The sequence below is a fragment of the Capricornis sumatraensis genome, chromosome 20 (genome assembly GCF_032405125.1).
Source record: "Capricornis sumatraensis isolate serow.1 chromosome 20, serow.2, whole genome shotgun sequence".
Lineage (NCBI taxonomy): Eukaryota > Metazoa > Chordata > Mammalia > Artiodactyla > Bovidae > Capricornis > Capricornis sumatraensis.
The window spans coordinates 27489324-27509555 of NC_091088.1; the positions used below are offsets into that span (position 1 = coordinate 27489324).

Below are 20232 nucleotides of genomic sequence, written 5' to 3' on the forward strand. Positions count from 1 at the left end.
ATATTTGAATAATTGGAACGTAAGTTCCACTTGGATAATGAGTTTTGTCTGTCTTGTTTACTGCTCTATCTCGTGCAGCTAGAACAGAGTCTGGCACATAATCACCCAATAAATACTTGCTAACTAAATGACATGAGTGGCCAGTTTTTATATTTACTACTTATTTGCCATTATATGTGTGGAGTCATGGATATAAATAATAAAAATAAACACTGAAATTTATTTGGCTAGATTTTATAATAACCATTTCTTTTTTGACTTAACATTGTTAATAAGATTCTTAAAAATTATCAAATGTCTTATCAAGGAATACTTTTTTGGATATAATTAATTGTATCGTTTTGGCGAAATTTTTGACAACATTCTTAAAAACTACAATCTAATAGTTTTAATGCTAAGGTTCCTCATTTTAAGGAGTATCTCTGTATATATAAAAATTTCTATGGAAAATGTTTTATAGCAAATGTCATTAAGTGATTTGTATGCTGCTTGATAGGAATTAAAAATTATAAATAAGACATTATAGCAAATTATTACATTTGGTAATAAATTTCTAGGGGCGTATTATTCGAGGAGCTTACAGATTCCAAGCCATCATCACCACTTTTGAAATGATTCTTGGAGGCTGTGGAGAGCTTAATGCAATTGAATGGCGATGTGTAATTATTGATGAAGCACATAGGTTAAAAAATAAAAACTGTAAACTTCTAGAAGGTCTGAAACTCATGAATCTGGTAAGTGACTTAATGTCGTTTTAATGACTTCCATTTCTTAGCTACATAGTAAAAAGAGCTAGTGCCAGAAACTTATTCCTTTTTTTTAAATTTTAAAATACAGATTTCTAATTTCTATCTGATAATTAAGAGTATTTTGCTTTAATTAGTAAGGGAAAAAAATCTCATCTGTTTTCTAAGACTTAAATTTTTTAGTACTTTTCTCTTAAAAGCTTTAGCAATTTTGTAATTTAAAAAGAGAGGGAAACCTTGGGAGAGTGTCCTATTGAAAAGAAATAAAAGTATAAGTTTTAAGGCTAAATTCCTCAATAAAAAGCCCTTTCACCAAAGTTCAAATATTATTCAGATCATTTTATCATAGAGGAATAAAGTGTCTGCACAATTAGCATGTATTTATTATAGTTAATGGGATTTTTGAAAGTCATCTTATTAATGTGTTTGCTTTCAAATCAAAGTATTTTGTGTTTTTTAACATTTCGATTTAATTAGCATCACATAATTAGTCCATGAGCACTTGAACAAGTGACTCAAGTACATTTGTACAGAACTACATAAAGTACAGAACTACATCAAGTAAAACAGTAAAGTGCTCCTTCGTAGTCTTCATCCGTGCCCACTCACACTCTCCACTCCTTACTCCAGTATTTACAAATTGGTATATATCAGTCTAGACTATTTACTAACATCAAATACTTATGTAGACATGCAGATACGTATATAAATATTTGCTTAAGAATTTAGAGGTATTTTCAAATCAGATTTTAAATATGTTATACTATTATCACTAAAATATTTTTATTTCCTTTCGTTACTATTATGTTTAATTTGTAATGCATTTCTAGCTCAGAAATATTCCAGTCAGCCTTTCACATTGTTGGATTGTTGCTTTAATGATGGACGAACTTGTTCTTTTGTAAGAAGTCAAGTGATTATCTGCTAAATTGTAAAGAATGAGCAGTGTTTTGTATACAAATTACCATACCAAGAATGGCTAAGTACCCCCCAAGAATTTGTCTGTTTCCTTGAATAAAAACCTAAAAATAAACTTTTAATTATTTAGTATTTTTCTTTTAAAAGCAATAGGTAAAAATTAATAGCAGACAAAGTAAGCTATTATGAGAATAACACAGAGTCAATTAATGAAGATGATATGGGTGGAGATATATTTTGAGTTGATTCTTGAAAATTATGGTCAGAAAAATGTTTCCTTTTCAAAAACATGGAAACATTTGATAATCTAGTTCAACTTTCATATCATCTTAGCACAGTGGTGTTTGACATGGGCCTGATAGTATATGTTATAGGCATGTTATTCTTTCTTTATATAGGAACACAAGGTGCTTTTGACTGGCACACCTCTCCAAAATACAGTTGAAGAACTATTCAGTCTTCTTCACTTTCTGGAGCCCCTAAGGTTTCCTTCTGAATCAACGTTTATGCAAGAATTTGGGGATCTGAAAACAGAAGAACAGGTATCCTATTAGTTTTTGTAAATAGGTACATCAAATCTCTTCTCGTAATTATGCATGTGTATGCTACCTATATTTTCCATCATTTTTTAATGCAGGTGCAGAAACTTCAGGCTATCTTGAAACCAATGATGTTGAGACGATTGAAAGAAGATGTGGAAAAGAAGTTGGCACCTAAGGAAGAAACCATCATTGAAGTAGAACTTACTAACATTCAGAAAAAATACTACCGGGCTATTCTGGAGAAGAACTTTTCATTTTTATCCAAAGGAGCAGGGCAGACTAATGTACCCAACTTAGTCAATACCATGATGGAGCTCAGGAAGTGCTGTAATCACCCATATCTTATCAAAGGTAGTCGAAAAGGATTGCAAAGAAATCCTTTGCTTTCAACAAATACTCATGAAAAAATAACAAATGCTCAATAAAAGTAACACAGATGTAGTAGCTGCTACAGGAAAGGCACTGACCCTGTAACTCTCCACCCTGGTGTTCTGTGGGATTACAGTTGTTCCAGAGTCGGGGGCAGTGTGAGCTACTTCTTAACAGTGTCCCATGTTAGCATCACCCGATTACAAAAGCAGGAGATGTGTTCAGTCTAACATGGAGTGTGGTTCCTCCACCAGCCTAATCCTTCTTATGGACAAAAACAGTAAAGCCCATGTTTGAATCTCTGAGTTTACATTTTTCTTCCTGATTTCTTTTCAGTCTGGATACTCTAGTTATTGTCTCTAAATTTGTGTGCTCTGATAATGTTACTTTTTAAGGTCTTGTTAGCTTGTCTATTAATGATCTGTCTGTACATTTGAATATTTTTACTTATTCCTGTGAATATACTCTTTATGCAAGACAAGCTATTTCTTAGACCAGTAACTAACTCGTTTGCAGTTCTGGTACTCATGGCTAGACAGGCTGGAAGAAAGGAGAGCACCCTTAATGTTGATCTAGACTATAGGAGAAGTGTGGTCAAAGAACTATAACTTGACTTCCCTTTTAATTTTTCTTGTTTGCTTGTTTTGATGGCAAGCAGGATGCCTATAGACACATCTAGGTTATGATCACCTTGCAGTGGTGACCACTGTTGTATTGGTTTTTAAATACTAGAAATTTATTTAAAAGTTTGTGTTTACTCACTTAGGATAGAACTGTGTTTTCACTAATTGTTATCCTAAGAACATCCATTTGCTAAATTCAACATTTAGCAAACATAAATTTATGTAAGACATTATGCCAGTTGTCTTGGGAGATTAAAAATATGCTTAAGACACTGTCTTTATCCTCAGTGGAATTATAGGCTGGTATTGGTGGGGATTTACCCACAAACATAAATAATTCTAGTACCTATGTTAGAAAATTTTAATGTGTTAAAGAAGCACAGAAGATCACTAATTTAAAAAGAAAGTAGTTCAGAGTATCTGCATTTGTGTGTTGATGCTATCCTCTTATATTTTTTTGACAGGTGCTGAGGAGAAAATACTTGGAGAATTTAGAGATACATATAATCCAGCTGCTTCTGATTTTCATCTTCAAGCAATGATCCAGTCTGCTGGTAAATTGGTCCTTATTGATAAATTGCTTCCCAAAATGAAAGCAGGAGGTCATAAAGTGCTCATCTTCTCTCAGATGGTACGCTGCCTTGATATCCTGGAGGACTATCTTATACATAAAAGGTAAGGCATATAATTCACCATGAATTAAACTATAAAGTATGCTAAGTGTATGGTATTAAGATTTCTGCAGAACGGTTTACTGTAACCCAACTTTACTCAAGTCTTCCTTTTTACGTAGATAAGAGTCCATTTAAATCTGTACATAAAGATTGTTTAAGATTATGTATCAGCTTTTCCTAACCTACATATTTTGCAATAGTAGACAGGGAGGGCTAATGAGACTAAGAAAATTTTGCACGTTGACAGATATTTGCTGACCTATTGATGGGTGTATTAGGTTACATTTTATTTCATGTGTTTGTTAACCTTGTATTAAATGATTCAGGATCCTTTTTCAGATCTTTTTCGGTGTTAAAATTAGAACCTGAACTTGCTGGACTTTGACTTATTGTACACTGTATAATATTTGCTCTTGCTTTCACCTTTTCTCATATGTTTAATGTGGGTTTCTTGTTTTGGTTTGGTTTTTTGGTGTATGGCAGATAATCTCTGCAATAATATCTAATCAGTATTTAGATAAGTAGGATATTTATCAGAGTATTTGTGGGCCAACTAGAAATCAACATGTTAATATCAAAGAGAATCTGAAGATTCAGCTATAATTTTAGTTTATGATATTTTGACCCTTATTAATAAGTAGAGATCAGTCTATGCTAGTTTATATTTTCAGATGTTTTATAGTACATTTTTATTTTTCATTTTGTTTTCAGTTCCACTTTTAGTGTCAGTGTTCTCTCCTTTAGTCTTATTCCAAAATTTGTATTCTCCGTTTTATACCAAATAGAAGGAGGATTAAATTGCAATAGTCTTAAAATAACCATTCTTGCATTTTCTTGATGTCTTTACACAAAGAACTTTATAAGATAAAGATAAATTTGACTTAAGATGAATTTCATAGAAAACCTCAGATTTCTTTGATCCAGAAGTAACACTATTACGAGTCATACTCCCCCTTTCACAGGCCCCAGAGATAACAGTACAACTGCTGATAAGACTAAATTATAGGTGGAAAGAAGTGTCTTAAACCAGAAGAGGTGTGGCAAGAGTCATGTGTATTCCTCTTCTAGTTCCAAAGTCTTTATGTATTTTATATTTATTGATGTTTAGCAATTTCTCAGTTTTATGTTAAATGAGGAAGGATAAAAGAAGTTAAAATTTAATTATTTGGCAGTGATGACTTTGAATAATTAGCATTATAGTTTGCTCTTAATAAATTATAGTTTACAGGCAAGTATATCAATTGAGAGAGTAACATGATTGAGGTACAGAGAAATGTTTAAGCTTCTTGTATCGTTTTATTTAAACCTTTGCTTCTTGCCCCCCACCAAAAAAAAAATCACTTTTTATAGTGAGATTGGTACATGCATGCTGAGTTACTTCAGTAACTCTACGACCCTGTGGACTGTAACCCGCCAGGGTCCTCTGTCCATGGGGTCCTCCAGGCAAGAATACTGAAGTGGGTTGCCATGCCCTCCTCCAGGGGCTCTTCCTGACCCAGGGATCAAATCCACGTTTCATTGGCAGGCAGGTTCTTTACCTCTAGCACCACCTGGGAAGCCCAGTGAGATCAGTAAAGTATATTAATTGTAAAGCTTTTTACCTATACATCCAGTAATGCAGAGATTTTGTAACTTTATATTATTTTGTGTTTCCTGCTTAGCACAAACAGTGAGAATTATAAAACCATAGAAACTAGTTGGGGTAATATCACTTCTTAATTTTGTAGTAAACATTAATGTTGCAGCAAAACTGATAGCTATGTCTGTCAATTTGATAGAATGACTTTATTTTCATTATATCCATCTATCTAAATTTATTGCATTTCACTTGGTAGATATTTATATGAGCGAATTGATGGAAGAGTCAGAGGGAATCTTCGACAAGCTGCTATAGATCGATTTAGTAAACCTGATTCAGATCGATTTGTCTTTCTTCTGTGTACCCGAGCTGGTGGGTTGGGCATCAACTTAACTGCAGCTGATACATGTATAATTTTTGATTCTGATTGGAATCCTCAAAATGACCTTCAGGTAAACAAATTCCCTGACTAAGAGAATTTTTTTAAATTTCCATAGTTATCTTTGATAACCAACCTGTTTTATTTTTATTTGGACAATTAACATTTATGCTTCCCTAAGAAATATCAGTGCCAAATAAAATAGATGAGATTATTTTATTTTAATTTAACGACAGTGAAATATAATAAAATATACTTATTTAGATTATATGTCTTCTAAAAATGGCTTACTTACTTGAGTATAATATTTAATTATTTAAAGTATATCATATATATTTGTGAAATGCTTAGGATAAGTTTAAGAATAGCTTATTTTACTTCTTTAAAAATAAGTGCTTACTTCTCCTGATTTCATCTTTTTAATCATTACATAATATAGTATGCATAGAATGGAGACATAATTGAATTTGCTTTTTATGAAATACTAGAGAAAATTAATGTACACATTTAAATTAAGACTACTTGAACTTCATGGAAGCATGGGAATATTAATTAGTGGTTATAATGAGTTAGAGTTTACAGAAAATGTGTTTCTAGGCGGTATACTACACTAGAACAAAGTATTGGAGAAATTCTTCTTTTATTGTTCATAGTAGTCTCAGTAGTACTGTAATTGATATTATTCTTGAGAATATACCTGAATTTACCTGACTTAATAAGCAATAATGTTTTAACCTTTCATTTGTGTAATCTAGTTCAAAATTTATCAGACATTTTAAGTTCAGTAGGAATTTGAGATAATATATGAAGCTATTATGCAATCTCTGCTGTCTTTACCTTCAAAATGTCTACATTTTAGATAATTTGTTTTTTGCATGTTTAAGTAAAATTTAGGCCTCCAGAGTTATTCACCTTAAGTTTTTAGCACTCTCAGAATTACCCAGAATTACCCAAAATATATTGAAAGGATTGTTGATAATGTAGCAGGGAGAAAAAAACCTAGATATTTAGGGTTTAAGTTTAAAGCCAGCGCTAAAAAAATTTGTTCATAGAATTTATGTTCCTGTCTAGAATTATATTGATGACACGCTCTTTAGGAAACAGTATTACTTCATGGATTTATGTTCTCCAACATATTTTAAAATTTAACTCATTGCTGATTGTGATATTTCTTCATGGATTCATATTCTCTGAAATATACATTTAAATTTTAATTTATTCCTGATTTTGAAATCATTTCTCATTTTAGTAAGCTCTGCCTTCATTTCCAGAGAAAGGTTATATGCAGTTCGGTAGCAGGAGTGTCTAAAATATTCTTACACATATTTTTATATTCCTTCAAGATAGCTTAATGTGTAATGCCTTTTATGCTATTTTATAAAATAAATTGAATCTATAACGTTTCATTTTTTACAGGCCCAAGCTCGTTGCCACAGAATTGGTCAGAATAAAGCAGTTAAAGTCTACCGACTAGTGACTCGTAACTCATATGAAAGAGAGATGTTTGACCGAGCCAGTCTGAAACTGGGTCTAGATAAGGCTGTGTTACAGAGTATGAGTGGAAGAGAAAGTAATGTTGGTGGTGTATGTATATTTTCTTCTTTATTTGGAGTTTTCCTGCTTTTGTTTACATTTAACTTAAACCCCAGATAGCATATTATTTAATTTTGATCCATATTGAACACTAAGTAGATATTTTTATTTAAGGAGAAATTTCAGAATAGAGCTGTATTTATTAGTTAACACTTTTGGAACCTGTTCTGTCTATATAGTTCTAATACCTGTGAATCCTAGAGCAGAATTCACTACTCTGAAAAGAAGAAATTCTTCCTTTTTCAAGATATTTGTATTATGACACACCAAAATAGAATTCCTTGTTTTTCCACATTTTTTCTATAAAATAGTTTTCAAATTGGTCTCTTCAGGGCTAAACTACTACCATTGGCTTTGTCTTGTTATAAATGATGTTTTTGGCATTTTTCCCCCTCAAAATCTTTTTTTGTGCCTTGTGATTATAACAACTATTGGACTCTAGTACTAAAAAGAACCTTGAAAGATTACCTGCCCCAGAGGCTTTGTTTTAGCTGAAGTTATCATGGGCAAATGGCAGATCTTAGTTTAAAGATAGTAGAGTCAACAACTTCAATATGTTTTTCAGAGAATTCTCTTGGTACTCCCCGAGCCCAAAATGCAATTTAAACATGACTTCTGTGGTTTTTAATGTTCTTTAGGGATACTTTCTCATTTTATGAACTTTACAGAATTATTACCAAAATTTTTACTCTTTAGATTCAACAGCTTTCCAAAAAGGAAATAGAAGATCTGCTTCGAAGAGGTGCTTATGGTGCCATTATGGAAGAAGAAGATGAAGGCTCTAAATTCTGTGAAGAAGATATTGATCAGATTTTACTACGTCGTACAAAAACCATTACAATTGAATCAGAAGGACGTGGGTCAACATTTGCCAAGGTAACAGTGAGTGATATTTTATAACTATACCTGTAGTGTTCTCTCCTAAAAAAAATTTAATGGTCTCTTACTTTACTATTATTTCAGGAGCACCTACTTAATATTTAAATAAACAGAATTACTCAAAAGAAGTAGGTAACATATTCTTTTCCTTCATTTTTATCTGCTCTCTCATATCATATTTCACATGTATTCTTACACTAATGAAATGGATGGAGTAGGGGTTCATAACTAGAAATGACTCTAAGTATTAATTAGAGTAGAACATTTGAAGTTAAATTAAGAAATGAAAGAACATATGTGTGAAAGTTAGAGCAAAATATAAGTAACATAGCATAGGAGGTTAAATCATTTTACATTAACTTGTAATAATTTAGAGTACTTCAAGGAGAGAAAGGATTTCTGATTTCATTTTAAGTGTTTAAATGAAGTTTAGGGAGAGTAAGATGAAGTTTGTGTATTGAAAAGAAATATTATTTTAACATTCCTATTTGCGGAAAACATTTTAAAAATGTACTAGCCGCCTTTACGCCCACCCTCTTCCCTTCTTCCCTCCCTCACCTCCCTGCTGGTAAACATATATCTGTGTCCTTCTAAAGAGTTTTTTATTGCAGTATTCTATCCCACCTATAGTGATTCATACAGGTTTCTGCTTCACAGTTTATTTCCTTTCTGCATTTTCTTCCTTTGTCCCCTCTCCACTTCCAACCCAGAAGTCTTTGTACATCTTTATGGAGATCAGTGTAGTATGGCAGGTAGTCCAGGTGCTACATCAAAAGTAATGATCAGTCTTCATTTGAAAATTTTTCCTCTTGCATTCAGTAAGCAAACTAATGTAATCATGTTGTCAGGTACTTTACTAAGTGGTGGGAATACTAAAATGAAAGGATTCTAGTCACTGAAAAAGAGTAAAAGAGAAAGTATTAATTCTGCATAAAAAGGGAGAACAACAAATCAAGAAAGTCTTTGCAGAGGAAATACATTTAAGCTGACTCTGGATGGAAATTTGAATTTAGTTGTGTTACAAAAAGAGAAAGCCACATAAATGAACTATATGTTGCTAAACTACAAGGAAGATTTCAAAAACTGTGGTACAGGTGTGTATGGATGTGCAAAGTCAATTAAAATGGAGATGAAATGAAGGTTAGGGAGATAGGACCTAAATTGTGAGAAGCTCAAAAAAATTCCATTTTGAGGAATTTGAACTTGATCGTGAGGCAGTTGAAAAGCTTTTAAATCCCTTCAAGCAGAAAATGGACATAATGCTGTCTGGTTTATAAATTTAACTCTAGCAGCAGTGTAGAGAATGAGATTGAAATGTGAAAGACTGAAAGTATAGAGACCAGATAAGAGACTTCTGTAAGCTGTGTCGATGGGCTAACCAGAGCAGTGGAGACCCATTTGAATCAACAGGAATTGATGAGCAGTTAGAAATATGTGGAAGGAGATGTCAAAAATAACTTTAATGTAAATTTCTAGCCCTATTTCTGGTGTCATTAAAGTAAAATAGAGAGTGCAGAAGAGGAAGTTCATATGGAGAAGATAAAATATTGGAGCTGCTATATTTGTGACATTTATAGGGCATCCAAGTGGAGATATCCAGGAGAGTTGCCTAAGTTACAGATTTGGGAGTCAATAGAGAAAAAAGCAGAAGAAAGTAGTATTGTGGAAACAAGAAATACTGTAGAAGTATAAGGTTAAGATCTAAAACTAGTCATGATTGGTTAGATGTACCCTGCATCTAGCTTCTTTCCTGGGAAATCTTGTTTCCTTTGGATTCCTTACTCAGGTTGTCAACATACTATGTACACATTATGTGTTTTCTTCTTCTTGCCTGAAATTATCTGAAGTTTAATTAATTTAACCAAAAGGTATTAGTCATAGAAATCACCTTTGTTAGTTAAACAACATTTAACATTAACATTAGAGTGTTAATTAACATTAGAGTGTTAATTCTAATAATCATGAAAAGTCAGAACAGCAAGACTTGAATTCTGGCTCATAAGCTTAGTGACCCTGGACAGTTAACATTGATGAGTTTTTCTTGTCCTGAAAGGAGAACATAATAATCATGCTTGACCTTTTCCTTTACTATAAAGCGCTCTGTGAGTTTTATTTTCCTCAGGTGTCTAATCATAACCAGATGTACTCTAAGAATGTGAAATACTTAAGCACTTAAGTATCTATTTTAAACCTTCAGACCAGATAGTAATTGTTGCATTTGAAAAAAGAGCTTACTGAAGAGGTAACACTACAGTAGCTGAAGAGGTACCTCATAAACCTGTACTTATATTATAATTTTTTCATTTTCATAATTATGTGGAAATGCCACTGTATGATGGACATTTGGCATAGTAGAATATGGCACTACTATGTAGTGGCACCAAAGGAATCAAGTTGGTACTGTTTTTGGCCTTTCCCTAGAACTTCCAGAACTTCGGTTCCTCAGTTGTTTTCAGTGGTTTTGGTAACTGTAATTCCAATACATGTTTCTTTGCATTACCAAATAGTTTTTGATAAGAAGCTCCATATACGGAGCAGGTTTCCTTGGTGGCTCACACAGTAAAGAATCTGCCTGCAATGCAGGAGACTTGGGTTCGATCCCTGGTTTGGGAGGATCCCCTGGAGAAGGGAATGGCTACCCACTCTAGTATTCTTGCCTGGAGAATGCCATGAACAGAGGAGCCTGGTGGGCTACAGTCCATGGTGTCACAAAGAGTTGGATACAACTGAGCGACTAACACTTTGACGTTCTTCACTACATATATGGAGCGGGGTGCATAATAAGACTAACTAGACTTAGTTAAACATAGTAAACACTTTTGGGGGGTGTGGGGGCTGGGATCTTAGTTCCTCAACCAGGGCTTGAACCCACATCTTCAGCAATGGAAGTGCAGTGTCCTAACCACAGGATTGCCTGGGAATTTCCAACACTAATTCCTTGATACCATCCATCAGTTTTTCAGTGTTAAAACTTTCAGTTATCTTGAATTTCATAAATGGCTTGTTTACTTGTAGTAGTTTTATTACCTATGTGTAATTTTCTGCATTTTAAAGTTCCATTGAAATGCAAATGAGTATTTTTATCATTTGATTATACCTCAGATAATTAGCCATTATCCTACAGTCATTCACTAATTATATTCTCTTTTGAAAATCATTTTATTTGATTATATTCTTCCATTTATTTTCATAGAAGTTTTGTTGTTCAGTTGCTAAGTTATGTCCCATTCTTTGCAACCCATGGACTGCAGCCTGCCAGGATTTCCTGTCCTTTACTACCTGCCAGAGTTTGCTCAAACGCAAGTGCATTGATTTTTGTGATGCCATCCAAACATCTCATTCTCTGACGCCCCCTTCTCCTCTTGCACTCAGTCTTCCCCAGCATCAGGATCTTTTCCAGTGAGTCAGCTCTTTGCTTCAGGTGGCCAAAGTATTGGAGCTTCATCTTCAGCATCAGTCCTTCCAAGTGAATATTCAGGGTTGATTTCTTTTAAGATTAACTGGTTTGCTGTCCTTGCTTTCCAAGGGATTCTCAAGAATCTTCTCCAGCACCACAGTTCAAAAGCATCAGTTCTTCGGCGTTCAGCCTTCTTTATGATCTAACTCTCACATCTGTACATGACTACTGGAAAAACCGTAGCTTTGACTATATAGACCTTTGTCAGCCAAGTGATGTCTCTGCTTTTTAATACACTGTCTAGGTTTGTCATAGCTTTTCTTTCAAGGAGCAAGTGCCTTTTAATTTTGTGGCCACAGTCATCATCCACAGTGATCTTGGAGGATGAAAATAAAATCTGCCACTGTTTAGGCTCTTTTCTTAAAGTATTATATATCTTTACTGCATATTTCATTTTTATAAAGCACTGTGATGACTTTTCTCTGAAGCAGCATATCTATTTTTAGGAACTTAAGTTGCAGATAATCACAGTTCATGAGTCACAGTGTCAAACTATAATGTCTAAAGTTTGATTTAGTTAAAAGATTTTATATAATTTCTATAATATTTAAGAAAATAAATCATTTTTATTTTCTTTTATTCCTCTGTAATTAATTTTTGCAGTGCTTATGCAGTATTTTTGTTGTTAGGAAAAGAGTTTTTAAAATAAAAATAGGCAGTGACTCATTTTTCTTTATTTCTCATCTTCTATATTACATTTTTAAGGAAACATATCTACTTAAAAATGGGATGGAAATAAAGGAGGAGAAATACCAGAAAATGAACTGTATAGGGCAAATACGTTTGATATTCTTATAACCTCTAGTCAAGGCTATGGTTTTTCCAGTGGTCATGTATGGATGTGAGAGTTGGACCATGAAGAAGGCTGAGCGCTGAAGAATTGATGCTTTTGAACTGTGGTGTTGGAGAAGACTCTTGAGAGTCCCTTGAACTGCAAGGAGATCCAACCAGTCCATTCTGAAGGAAATCAACCCTGGGATTTCTTTGGAAGGAATGATGCTAAAGTTGAAACTCCAGTCCTTTGGCCACCTCATGCGAAGAGTTGACTCATTGGAAAAGACTCTGATGCTGGGAGGGATTAGGGGCAGGAGGAGAAGGGGACAACAGAGGATGAGATGGCTGGATGGCATCACTGACTCGATGGAAGTGAGTCTGAGTGAACTCCGCGAGTTGGTGATGGACAGGGAGGCCTGGTGTGCTGCAATTCATGGGGTTGCAAAGAGTCGGACATGACTGAGCAACTTAACTGAATTTCTTTATATTTGTGTATTTTTAAAAATCAATTCTGCATCATGTGGTTTTTTTGACCAAAAAGATTTGATCCCAGCTTACCCAAAGTTAAATAACTCTTTTGACTTTTCTCCTAAAACTCCAGCTTCTGTTGGTATTAAGCTTTTTGCCATAAGCAGATGCTGTCCTGTGTTTCAGATCATTGCAGTTTGGAACATCCTTTGAGTGTACATGTTATGTGTACACTGAATTCAGATTCTGTCTACAGTAAATATGAGGAGATAAGATTTTAGATATACTCTAATAGATTTTTCCTCTAAGCTTCAAAAGATTTTGAAAAATTGCCGTTATGTATTTCAGGCAAGTTTTGTGGCGTCTGGAAACCGAACAGATATTTCATTAGATGATCCCAACTTCTGGCAAAAATGGGCGAAAAAGGCAGAAATAGATATAGATGCCATCAGTGGTAGAGTAAGTATTTCCGTCCCTTAAAAAAAAAAGTTACCTTTTGGAATACTTTATTATTATACTATTTTAAGGTGTTCAACTATGTACTTACTGAAATTTATCTGCATGAATAAACTGATACAAGGCAGTTAAATGATAACATATTTTACCAGGCACTGCTTCAATTTAATTCTTCAGATACCTGATATGATAGGTCATAATACAGGGAGAGTTAAATTTTGGAGGTTATTTATGTCTTAAAATTATAATGTGTTTTTAAGTTTTCTAATTGTCTTCAAATAATGAATTACTTTTCACTCTTTAACCTTCATTTTGCTTTTTTGGTGTTAGATCTCTTTAGTGATGATCTAGTCAACCATAAAAGGAGAAAAAAGAAATCAAGAAAGTGGCATTTTCAAATTCTGACAACTAAAAAAATTTAAAATCCAGTTCTGCTTATGTACACGCATGTATTATGCTTAATAAGTATTATGAAATTTAAAGAAAAGAGAAAGTGGCTTTTTAAACCTAAAACCCTTTGGGGTTAAGGGCCAAAAGCTAACACAGAATTCATGGAACTGATAATATAACTGTTCACTTCGAAAGACACCTGTCTAATAATATATAGGAATCAGTGTTTCTAAGTCTTACCTACTGTCAAAATAACTGCTAAATGGTTTAAAGAAATTTATATTAAGCATTGATGCATGGGATCCATTTTAATAGATAGCCTTTTAAAATGTAAAACTGTATGATGAATAATGTGACTGCTAAAATAATCATTACTGTTTAATATGTTTTGGAAATATGTATAATTATGTGTGAAACATTATAAATAAGTAAATTAGAAAAGAGATGTTTATTAAAATATTACTCTTTGCCTATTGGCATGTTTATATGCCTAAAAAGTCAGTGGCATCTGCAAACCACTATAAAATTAATGAATTAGTGAATTAACAGGATAGAGGATAAATATGACATTTAGCCTTCTTAAATATCAGTACTACCAGAAGTAGAAAAATTATAGAAGAGGAAATCTACTTCATAGTAGAAAAACTATTTAGAACACTGAGGGGTATACCTCCTGGTCATGTATGATTTTAATAAAGTGAATTACCAAACTTAATTGTAAGATTTGTCAGTTAGAAAAACTATACATTTTAAACATTTTAAATGAGTTTAAACATAGAAATGCAATCCCAATCAAAAATGTTAACAATTTATTCATATAACCAAACAAAATATAAAAATTCCTCTGAAATAATAAATATTCAAGAATATTAAATCAACTCTTAGGAATCTGACTCGGCAATAATCACATGTTTAATGATAATGTGGTACAGTGATGTACATCGCTGCATTGTTCATTTTAGAAAAAAATTAGAAACTAATCTGCTGCTGCTGCTGCTGCGGCTAAGTCGCTTCAGTAGTGTCCGACTCTGTGCGACCCCATAGATGGCAGCCCACTCGGCTTCCCCGTCCCTGGGATTCTCCAGGCAAGAACACTGGAGTGGGTTGCCATTTCCCTCTCCTATGCATGAAAGTGAATGTGAAGTCATGTCTGACTCCTAGCGATCCCGTGGACTGCAGCCTACCAGGCTCCTCCATCCATGGGACCTTCCCGGCAAGACTACTGGAGTGGGTTGCCATTGCCTTCACAACTAATCAGTACTTTTATATTATCTAATGCAGTAAGTAAAAATCATTATGTGAATCCCTAAATGCTCACTTAGAGCTCTGAAACAGGATGTTTTAGTCACTAAGTCATGTCCAACTCTTTCCACCAGGCCCCTCTGTCTGTGGGATTTCCCTGGCAAGAATACTGGAGTGGGTGGCCATTTCAGCCTCCATGGGATCTTCCCCACCCAGGGATCAAGCCCACATCTCCTGCGTTGCAGGTGGATTCTTTACCACTGAGCCACCTGGAAAGCCCCTAAGATAAGATAGTTAACCAAAGAGTCAGAGAGAACAGTACTTACAGTGTGATCTTGGTTTATGATTTTTCAAAAGTATTTAATGGTAAAAATAATACACAGACACTTGTGTATTTGTGCTGGCTCCAGCTAGAGCACACTGTAAAGTAAGTACCATTCCTGTGCTATGACTAAAAGGAATGAGACCGATGGACCACTGCTTTAGTAGGGCTTATAAATTCTGGTCGGTGTGTAAACAAATATATAAGATAATTTCTGAGATCGTAAGATGGTAGAGAATTCCTGAAGGAATGGAGGTAGCATTAGGTAAAGTGGTCAAGGGAGATCACTCTGAGGGGACATCTGGCCTGAGACTTGAATGATGAGAACAAGGCAGCAATGTAAAGACATGAGAAATAAAATTGCAAGGTGGAGGGAATAGCAGTGAGCCACTGGTTGAAATAAGCTTAGTGTGTTCCAGAAATAGAAATGGCTTTGTGTCAGAACATAGGGAGTTGTTGACAGTGGTGACAGCTTAGGTCAGAAATGATAGATATGGCTCAAATCAATAGTACCTTATAGATAATCATGTAGAGTAAAGATTTTATAAATAAATGTATATAAGCATATAGATGGTCCATAGTAAAGAACTTGCCCTCCAGTGCAGGAGACACAGGTCAATCCATGGGTTGGAAAGATCCTCTTGAGAAGGAAATGGCAACCCACTCCAGTATTCTTGCCTGGGAAATCCCATGGACTGAGGAGTCTGGTGGGCTACAGTTCACGGGGTTGCAAAGAGTTGGACATGACTTAGCGACTAAACAGCATAGTCATTTAACACTTGTGCAGTTATGTTTTCTGATTTATACATTGTTTAAAGTTTTTTATGTTTTCCAGCAAGAAGTATCATGAAGACAGATGGGTATATATGTTTAAAATGTAAAAGTATATTAACATATAATAAAGGAATTAAGATGTTGAAAGAAATATATAGAGAGCAAAGAATAGAATAAGAACAGGAGAAAATCAATTTATAGGATGTAAATAAGTAGCATTAGAGGAAAAGAAATTATGTGAAAATCATGATTAGAATATTCAGTTAGCATTGGTGAAGCATTTTAATAATATGCTCTATACCAAGTAAACTCCAATTCGTGGTAAATGTATTTTTGAAACAAAGATGAAAAATAGGAAATCTGATTTCTATTTTATCAAATATTTGATGGGAAAACATTCTGAATTAGAAATCACAAAGGAAGTAATTGGCATATTCAAATATATGACAAAAAATTATGTAATGGCAAAAGGTGCTGACTGGCGACTACTTGTAACAGAAGTATATGTGAAAGTATATTTAGTATATAAAAGCTGATGTATTATAGCTGATTCATGTTATACAGCAGATACTAACACAACATTGTAAAACAGTTTAAAAGTGCTAATGAAAATTGATCACAGGTAGAAATGAATCAAAATCTTTACAGATTATGGGCAAAAAAAACTTGAAAATTTACTTAAGAAAATCAAACTAAGGTTTTTTGTCAGGGGAGGACAGAGGAAGCAACAACTCTTTGTTTTGTTTTTAATTAATTTTTATTGAAGTATAGTTGATTTACAGTGTTGTTTTAGTTGCACATGCACAACAGGGTGTTTCCATTATAAATACATATATATTTTTTTCAGGTTCTTTTCCCTTATAGGTTCTTACAAAATATTGAGTATAATTCTCTGTGTTATGCACTAGGTCCTTGTCAGCTTTTTCTTACATAGAAGATGCCAGTTAATAAATGTAGAAGGAATAAGAGAGATGAATATCTCAATCCACCTTATTGATGAATTCTAAAATTAGCTTAAAATATAAGGAGAAGCTAAACTTCTATATATCTTTCAAAATATTTATTAATTACACAAGGAAAACTAGTAAGTTTGCAGTCGAAGAACGTAATAGAGAAGGTTAGTGTCATGAGTAATGACACACTAACATTCTGTAACCCGTTATTCAGTGCCCCGTGTACATAACTTACTGTGGGATAGCAGAACCTGCCTGCTCTGCTTCCCCCCTCCCTTTACCCTCTCTTGCTCTAGGACTTAACCAGAGAATACCTCTTCAGGTCCATTGCTCTTATCGTCACTTATAATGCCATCTCTTTCTCGTATGCCTAGCAAACTACTTCTCATTCTTGAAAATCTCTTTCAAGAATCACTACTTTGTAAATCATTCTGACTTTTTTTTACCCATCCTATATCATAATATATTGTATCCTGAAAAAGCATTTGTTTACACATTAGTCTGATCCTCAAGACTGTCAGTTTCTCCTGAGCAGAAAACTGTCTTAGTCACAGCTACACCTGCAGCCCATAACATAGTGCCTAACTTAGAGAAATTGTTCAATAAAGGTAAAAGTTTGTCAACTTAAGTTGTTTTGAATGAATTAAAGTGTATTGAACATAGTGAGGTTCATACACTTACTGCCTTGCTTGTTGTATATTCAGTTCACTTCAGTCACTCAGTCATGTCCGACTCCTTGAGACCCCATGGACTGCAGCGTGCGGATTAGTATGAGTCTTTTGGAACACACGGAAACATGATTCCAGATCCATTAAAAAAAGTGTACCCTTTGACCAAATTTGTATTTCTGGATATTCCACTTCTTTGGACTTACCTTTAGGATAAAGTACGAAGATTTACTTTAACATTGTATATTTTAAAAATTGAAGACAATTAAATTATGAATTAATTAGGTAAATGATTATGATGCATAAATTCAGTTTAAAATATAGTTTATGGTTGTTGTAGAAGCACAGTATAATAATTTTCAGATTAATAATAAAGTAATACACCAAATTCTTTGTATCTTATGATTGTAATATGAATTTATGACAAATGGTAATAAGGATTTTAAAGAAATACTAAAAATTTTAAGTTGATTTGGTAGGTCAATGGAATGTTAGTATTTTCTTTCTTCTGGCTTTATGTAATTATTTTGTTGTTTGTATAGCTTGAAAGGTAAAAATGTAAAATATTGTTACAAGCAAAATAGTAAAAGGACCTTCAAGTAATAGCTGTTAAATTTTACAGAACAGCTTGGTTATTGACACTCCAAGAATTAGGAAGCAAACAAGACCCTTCAGTGCCACAAAAGATGAGTTAGCTGAATTGTCTGAACCCGAAAGTGAAGGAGATGAAAAGCCCAAACTTCGGAGACCCTGTGAGCGTTCGAATGGCTATGGAAGAACTGAATGCTTTAGAGTAGAGAAAAATCTGCTAGTTTACGGGTAAAATACTATTTTTAATGTTTACTGTTAGTAGTCTGGTATATAAATTATAGGAAACATATACTATATTCTAGTATACTTTTTGTCTTGTTAGAATCAATAAAATTATTTTTAAAGTATCATGTATTTATATATTTAACATATTTAATAGAATGATGAGATACCTTAAATTTTAAAATTATAAATGTATTACTAATGTCAAACTCCTTATTGTTCTCAGATTTGCATATTCAGTAACAAAATGGATAATTTTGTTATCCATTATTGAATAAAATATACTAGAAATTACCATGATTCTGCATTTTATTCAATGAGGACAAAAAAACTTTCTTAGGTAAATCCTGTTAATGACAAGATGTGTTTTTTGCAGTTTTCAGGCCTTTTATCCATGAGTTACGTTTTTCTCTAGGATTTCATCCAATATTAATGTAAATATACCTTTTTTTAAATAGATGGGGCCGATGGAGAGAGATTCTGTCTCATGGCCGTTTTAAAAGGCAGCTAAACGAGCACGATGTAGAAATAATTTGCCGAGCCCTCTTAGCATATTGCCTTGTTCACTACCGAGGAGATGAGAAAATTAAAGGCTTCATATGGGATCTCATTACTCCAACTGAAGATGGGCAGACACGAGAGCTACAGAATCATCTAGGTAGGAGCATACTTTATTTCCTTTTTAAATTCAGCTCTAGTTGTATAACTAGCACTTAACATAGTACCCTATAAAATACTGAAGTATTTCAGATAATGGTAAAGAACTCTTAACCTTCCCTCTCAATACAAGTTCCAAGTTGGAAAAGACTAGTCTGAGTTTTATATATTGCTATCAAACATGTATTGGTTTACAAGTTGTTGACCCAATAGTATTTCTTAGAGGCTGTCCATCTGTATCCATGTAGATCTATTTTATCTTTTAAACTCCTGCTTAGTAGTCCATAGTATGGATACTACTTAATTCATTTAGCATCTCCTTTAATGTTGGACGTTTAAGACATTTCCAGTTTTAGACAATTGAAAAACAGGTATCATTGAAGATCCCTGTAAATTGCTCATTGTGCACAGGAACAAATCTTTCACCAAAGTAAATATCAAGAAATGGAATTGTTGAATTACAGCATATACATCCTTAGCATCTAAAATGTGGTCTGTGAGCCTTTCCCGGGAGCTTTTTAGAAATGCAGAATCTTAGACCACAGACTTACTGCATCAGAATCTACATTTTAACAAGGTCCTCAGCAATTAGTATGTACATTAAAATTTGGAAAACAGTGATATCCATTTAAATTTTTTTTGATATTTTGATTTGCCATCAAATGTGGCTGTGCCAACTTACAGTCTTATCAAAGGGCTGGAAATTTTTCTTTGTAATCTTTATAACAGAACATTCTTTTTTGCATAAAATAACTCAATTTTCTATAAAGATAAAAAAGATGCTGCTGCTGCTAAGTTGCTTCAGTCGTGTCCGACTCTGTGTGACCCCATAGACGGCAGCCTACCAGGCTTCCCCGTCCCTGGGATTCTCCAGGCAAGAACACTGGAGTGGGTTGCCATTTCCTTCTCCAGTGCATGAAAGTGAAAAGTGAAAGGGAAGTCGCTCAGTCGTGTCT

The 20232-nt window shown here is 33.8% G+C and overlaps 1 protein-coding gene across 4 annotated transcripts in view; it reads left to right on the forward strand.

The window, feature by feature from the left end:
* Positions 1-20232, forward strand: part of CHD9 (chromodomain helicase DNA binding protein 9) — a 128845-nt gene that overhangs the window by 71664 nt on the left and 36949 nt on the right. For all 4 annotated transcript variants that reach the window (XM_068992604.1, XM_068992605.1, XM_068992606.1 and 1 more), the window contains exons 12-21: positions 558-734; positions 2063-2206; positions 2302-2557; positions 3663-3873; positions 5708-5903; positions 7247-7414; positions 8120-8299; positions 13350-13460; positions 18429-18625; positions 19078-19277. In XM_068992604.1, coding sequence (XP_068848705.1) covers positions 558-734; positions 2063-2206; positions 2302-2557; positions 3663-3873; positions 5708-5903; positions 7247-7414; positions 8120-8299; positions 13350-13460; positions 18429-18625; positions 19078-19277 — 1840 coding nt within the window. The remainder of the gene's footprint in view (positions 1-557; positions 735-2062; positions 2207-2301; positions 2558-3662; positions 3874-5707; positions 5904-7246; positions 7415-8119; positions 8300-13349; positions 13461-18428; positions 18626-19077; positions 19278-20232) is intronic.